This window comes from Lactuca serriola, chromosome 9 (assembly GCF_051521515.1).
Source record: "Lactuca serriola cultivar US96UC23 chromosome 9, Lser_US96UC23_V15, whole genome shotgun sequence".
Lineage (NCBI taxonomy): Eukaryota > Viridiplantae > Streptophyta > Magnoliopsida > Asterales > Asteraceae > Lactuca > Lactuca serriola.
The window spans coordinates 179,525,124-179,531,835 of NC_136416.1; the positions used below are offsets into that span (position 1 = coordinate 179,525,124).

At 35.3% G+C, this 6,712-nt stretch overlaps 1 protein-coding gene across 1 annotated transcript; it reads right to left on the reverse strand.

Moving 5' to 3' along the window:
- Positions 1-443: 443 nt before the first annotated feature.
- Positions 444-4,821, reverse strand: LOC145074969 (mitogen-activated protein kinase 15-like). The gene is made up of 9 exons (XM_079021278.1): positions 4,244-4,821; positions 3,506-3,914; positions 3,197-3,324; positions 3,048-3,107; positions 2,455-2,604; positions 1,794-1,949; positions 1,500-1,711; positions 1,132-1,427; positions 444-924 (listed from the first exon to the last, which is right to left on the reverse strand). Exons 1-9 carry the CDS (start codon positions 4,265-4,267, stop codon positions 569-571), a joined length of 1,791 nt encoding a protein of 596 aa, XP_078877404.1. The 5' UTR covers positions 4,268-4,821; the 3' UTR covers positions 444-568.
- Positions 4,822-6,712: the final 1,891 nt, after the last annotated feature.

The following is a 6,712-nucleotide window of genomic DNA, read 5'->3' on the forward strand; positions in this document are numbered from 1 at the left end:
CTAGTTTCGTTAATTCTCTCATTAAAGGCTATTAAGCTATGATAATTCCCAAAAGACTAAATTCATTCTATTTCATGCCATGTATCCTTTCCGCTATATTTTAAGCAACATATCAAATTTTTCAAAGGGACAAATGCAACCTACTTTCGTGAAAATTTTATTCATTTACCTTTTTTTTAATTGAAAGTAACAACTCAGTTCTATTTTATTCCTTTGTAAGCTATCTTAGCACAAATAGGTCACCAATTCTAGTAAAAGAGAAAAGTAGATTGATGACCTAAAATGGGGAAAAAATAATAGATTTTGTTTTCCTTACAAAGTAGATTTATTTTATGCATTTTTATCTTTTCAATATAATCACATCCTATGCGTCCATTTTGTATAAATATAAATCATCTAAAACAATCAAAAACCAATTGAAATGGACACATAACAAAAGGCAATAACAAAACCACTCTTTCATTTTTCATCACTAAATGGAGTTCATCATTTACAAGACAAGAAACTAGCAACTAAACACCATTTCCAAGTTACCATAACCCGACCCGACCCAAATATAAAACATGTTTCAAGAAAGTCCGATTTGAACAACAGTATGAGCCGCATTAGCGGTTACATGACCATGACCATGACCGAACTGTGTTTGACCCTGAGGGTGCACCTCGTGTCCATGTGTGTGCACCACATGGTGCCCATGTGGTGGTTGGGTGTAATACGGGTTACTATTTAGGTCGATCACAATCCCCCCACTCAATTTTGGTTGTTGGTATGGGTGTGGGCTTGGACCCATTGGGTCCCTAACGGGTTCCGGCCCGTTTGTTGTCATATATACATATTGTGGTGCAACCGTATTTTTAACCATGACCCGCGGGTCGTACACTTCTTCATAAGGTACCACCGGCCCTATCCCTCTTCCTTGATTACCTTCAAATGAAAATCAATATTTTCACATATTATGATTATGAGATATGACAGACAGATATTGCTTTACATATTATGATTATGAGATATGACAGACAGAAATTGATGGATATTATGACTATGAGATGTGTCAGATAGAACTTTGTTAAATATTATGATTATGAGATATGGCAAATGGATGTATGTCAGCAATGAAGAAAGATCATTTACCGATGGTGGGCGTTGGCATCTTGGGTGGCGGCCGAGTAGTGGAGGCAGCCGCCTTGTAAGGTGGCACGTTTCCCGGAGTATCGGTTACTCTACTGCTAGTGCTAGTGATTGTGTTATCTATTACTCGTCTACTGTCAAATGACACTGTGTTTTGTTGCGGTCTAGAAGCAATCATGCTTGAATTAACCGAAGATCTTGGTAGGGATGTGTGTTTTCGATCTAGAGGCATAGCGGGCCCACTTTTCCCGCCGTTTTCCTCTAAATACGCGAATTGCCTACGAAATTGACCGATAGCACTACACAGAAGCAAAAAAAAATGTTAGTCCCCACAAAAATACTAGCAAGGAAACATGTTATTGTTATTATACCTTGGATAATGAAAATTTGTGTTTTCATTTCCCGCCATATAATCTTTTAGCAATTGAGGATGATACTCAAGAATTTCTCGAAATATTAATTCCCGAATGTCCTCTTTTGTAACCCTTCGCCTCTCAAATTCAAACTCCATCTTTGAGATTGATTGACACGAAGGCTCGCGTTCTAATTTAGCCAACCCCTTGAAATACGTATCCGCTAAAGCCTAATTAAAAAAAATATATAAAAAATATTCTAAGTACTTATATTGTGTATAATATTAATAAATATAAGATGATGAAATATACCTCTTCGGAAGTTGGGCGATCTTTTGGATCAAATGCTAACATTCTTTGTAAGAGGCGAAGGGCTAAAGGGTCGATGTTTATGAATTTTTGTGAAAATGGAACGGGTTGCTTTTTACGCATGTCCATTAAGTACTTTCTTGCCTTGTCATTACGAACCTATGTTGGATAAAAAAGGAGATAAAATAAGAATCATGTTTACAAAACAAAGAAATTAACCATGATAAAACCTCTCATTACATTTTTCTAGTTACTATGAAATTTCATTAAAACCCCAAATAAAATCATAATTACGAAAAAAACAGTAGTTACTTTTATAAAATAAGATTTTATTCTAATTAAAAAACATGAAATTCTTGAATAAAATTTGTATCGTTAAAAAATTTATAAAGAAAATCGGTTATACCCTGTTTTTTTAATTCCATTCCATGATGAAACGAAAAAAACTTCCAACACCTAAGTAACGAAAATTAACTAAATGGAAGGAATCAGATTCCTTCAGGAATGGAATGATCCATTCCATCATCCAAAACAAACAACTTTTCTTAATTCCAATGGAATGAAACATTCCTTTCCTTTCCCGATTCCACCACACCAAACACTACCCAAGTTTTTATAAAAAAAAAAAAAAAAAAAAAAAAAAAAAAAAGGTGAAGAGTCATACTCCAGAAATGGTATCTGCTGATGGTGTCCCGAGAAGATCGGTTATTAATTCTAACTGATGAACAACACTTTTACCAGGGAAAAGTGGTTTTCCTGTCAATACTTCTGCAAAAATACACCCTATGCTCCATATATCAATAGCTGGAGTATACTGCAATTAAAAAGTTCACAATTAATAAATTAAAAAAAGAAAAACACAAAATCGGGATATCAGAAAAACATAAAAGCATTCATGATAGCACTTAAAGATTGATTCAAATCTAAAACTAACTAAAATCAGATAGAAATGGAATTAACAGTGTTCAAGATTGACTCAAAGAACTTTATAATCATATATTTACTGACATATCTCAATTCTCAAGAATCATTCTTTTTCCCATGCAGCAGCATACATCTCTGAAAAAGACAAAATATGCTCCACATAAGGTTATATGAGTAATTTTTACAAAATAACCTATAAGCTTTTCTAACCTTTCATTTTTACCATAACAAAAGTAAATAAACTAGTTTTTTCAAGATCTTTTAGAAAGAATAAGAGCATGCGGTTTTTTACATTCTAAAAAACAACAGCTAATAATATATATGTATATATACCTTTGAAGAAAATGATCCACATAGCTCGGGTGCTCTATACCATCTTGTTGCCACATAATCCTGAGGAATTACGAAAACCCCTTGTGTAAATGTATATTTTTAAAGAGTTATATAATGTAAATAAAAAATAAAAAAATAAAAAAACTTACTGTCCAAAGAACGGCTTGTGGGGCATCATTAAATGCAACTCTAGCTAATCCAAAATCGCATATTTTGAGCTTACAATTTGCATTTGCTAATATGTTCTTCGGTTTAAGATCTCGATGATAAACATTTGCTGAATCCATAAAGATTCGTTAGTTCATCAGTAGTAATACAGAAAAAACGAGTTAAAAGAAAGTATCATATCAAGTCTTTAACTTTTTACAAATTTGTTACTTTCATTTACTTTTTATTGTCGTTTTCCCAAGTGGGCCATCGTTTTCTTGAAGATTTTTTTAAAACTTAATTTATTTTACCTGTATGCATATACTTCAAAGCTCGTAGCATTTGATAGAGGAAAAAACGATGGTGTTCATGTGTCAAGTCATCATTGGCTTTTATAACTTGGTGAAGATCGGATTCCATGAGTTCAAATACTACATAAATATCTTTAAAGGCTCGTCTTGATGGTGGTAACATGATCCGTTTAATTTCAACAATATCAGGATGCCTTAATAGCCTTAGCAATTTGATTTCACGCAGAATTCGAATAGCATCGGATGCATGATCAAATATGTCGGTTATTTTCTTGATTGCAACCTTTTCCCCGGTGTGTGTGTCGATAGCTGAACAAACGACTCCATAACTTCCCTTCCCTATGATCTCCAAAATTTTGTATCGATTTGATTCACCATACTCCGTGAAGAATTCAACCTCTTTTGGATTCTGTAAAGTAACAATTACAAGATCAAATCATAGATACTTAACTCATTGATCCACAATTGGAGTTGGAAATCTCAAATGATAAGCGATTTTATGTTAGGAAAGAATCGGAAGCATTGACCTCTAGAAGTTAGAAATTTCAAGACCGAATTATAGTGCAGTTCCGGCTTAATATTTCTATCAACTGGCAATTATAATTTATAACCGCTCCAGTTTCAAAATTCAGTTAAAAGGGTACAGATTAGATCTCTGATGTTCGAAATTACAAAATTGGAAATGAAATTGAGCACGAAGATGAATCGAATGAAAAATTAAGTTGAATGAAGTTAAACCTTTCTGCGCGGATCTTGTTGCATCGTAATCGTCCGAAAATTGAGATTGATCTCACAAGGTGTAATTCCTGTTTCTGGAAATCAGATCAAGAGAACCCCACAAACTAACGGAATAGTAGAAAAAATCAAAGAAAACCTAACGAGAACAAAAGGGTAGTAGCGATTGATGCCGGAATTGGGAAAGGAATAATTAAATCAGCCACATTTATCCCACCTACCGCGACTATGAATCACCAAACCACACTCTCCCCTAACACAATCTAAAATCTCTCTGGAAACAAAGAAAGAAACCACCACCACCACCTTACTCATCCAATTCAGGGAAACCCTAAACCTAGAAGTCGAACGCCACCGCCACCGTGAACTGAAAAAAGCTTGGCACCTCCACTATCTTCTTCGACACAAGCAAACGTTCAACCACTGAATTTTGCAATCAGCTGCTGAAAAATGCTGAATCGGTGGCCGAAGAGATAGAGGAGATGCTTTTCGATTTGAAGATCTGGCGGTGGGTGGTGGTGGCTGACGTGAGAGAGAGAGAGAGAGAGAGAGAGAGAGAGAGAGGAGAGAAATGGGATACGTGAAGGGGGGTTGATTAAATAGATGAAAGACTGGGTGGGTCGGAAGTTGTTTTATCCACTCTTTGCCATACCATTATTCACAAGTTGGCAAAATTTTAGGGAAAATGTTAAAACATGCAAAGTTTGTTATATTAAATTATTAACAAAATGACAAAAATATGTATATTTTTGTAGTCAAGAGTATAAAAATGTGTTTCGAATGTTAAAGAAAAAAGGTAGTTTATTAAAAAATTACTTTTAAATAGTTTGTTTAAAAATTAGTTTATAAGTTACTATAAACTATTAATATGGTCTTATCAACATATTAATTTATAAAAAAATATTTAAAAAAATAAGTTAATTTATAAATATATAAAAGATATACTTTAATGTTATAATATTAAAATAGTGTTTTTTATGAAGTAATGAAAAAAATAATAATATGAATCTTATGTCAAACTAAAAAAAACTAAAAAATCATATTTGTTAATGGGATATGAAATTTATAAGAAACTAATATTTAAGTTATGGTGCCGAAAAGTTTATTTGTAATTGATAAAAACAAAAACTATAAAAATAAAAGTTTATGTAATAAAACAAAAAATAATTTTTCAATATAGAAAGAGACTAAAATTGCAACTTTTAAAATACCAACAATTTAACTTTAAAATTTTAAAGAATAAAAACTATTAAATTAAAATTTCTTGAGGAAAAAAATATAAATATAAAAATTTGTTATGAACAATAGAAAAATTGTTATTTCCAGAGAAAAACTTATTCTGCATCTTGTATTCTTTGCTAAAAATAGTAACATGAATCATTTGTCTAACAGTTTCTGTAATTGTGTAGACAACTCTTACATCTCGGGAGGAGCCCGCCGATGCGGTGCTTTGGCTATCGGAGCCGCACCTGGAACCAAATCAATCATGAACTCCACCTGCCTCTCTGGAGATACCCCTGGCAAATCTACCGGGAACACATCCAGATAATCTCGCACAATCGGCTCATCCTCCACGTTCGACTTACCCCTATCCCGGGTATCCATGACATAGGCGAAGAAACTCGAGCAACCCTAATGATGATAGCGTCTGGCCCTCGCTGTAGAACATATAACCGGCCCATGTTACGGTCTCTCACCCTGAATCACCAACTCTCCCCAACTTGGGGTCCAAACCCGCACTAACTGTTACTCAAAGTCGATCACTGTCCCATTATGGCTCAATCAATCCATACCCACGATGACCTTGTTCCCATGCAGACGAAACCGGATACCGCTCGCTGAACAACTGGAGAGTACAACCCCGATGAACTCTCGCAACCCCAACTATCTTATCATCAACAATCTCTACATCAAGAGGACGATCCAGCTCCCCCGGAGCTCCAGCAAATCTCTTGCTAAGCACAAGCAACACAAAATGATCGGGTAGACACCGAATCAGATAATACCAAAGAAGACATACCGTTCACAAGGAACGATCCTAAAATAAAACACATAAACATAAGCAACAATTCAATATAAATAAAGAGATAAAGAGAAGATACATACCCGTCACAACATCAGGAGTTGCACGCGCATCCCTTGTTGCCAGCTGGAAAGCCCTGCTCTTCGCTGCAAGCGCATCTACCTGGCCCTGACGGCCATCAATAATCCTCAAAGTCGCAGGAGCGGGTACTGACATTGGTCCTACTGCAGCCAAACTCGGACATTGGGCCTTCTTGTGGCTCCTCTGATTGCAATGAAAGAAAATCAGATTTGATCCTTTGGGTGGTGGTAGCAGTACAATCCCTGTTATAATGACCGGTACGGCTGCACTTGAAGCAGCCATAACTACCACTACTGCACGCACCCTGGTGCGTCCTGTCGCACTTATCACGACGTCTTCGGCCCTGATGGCCCCTCGATTTGGAATCT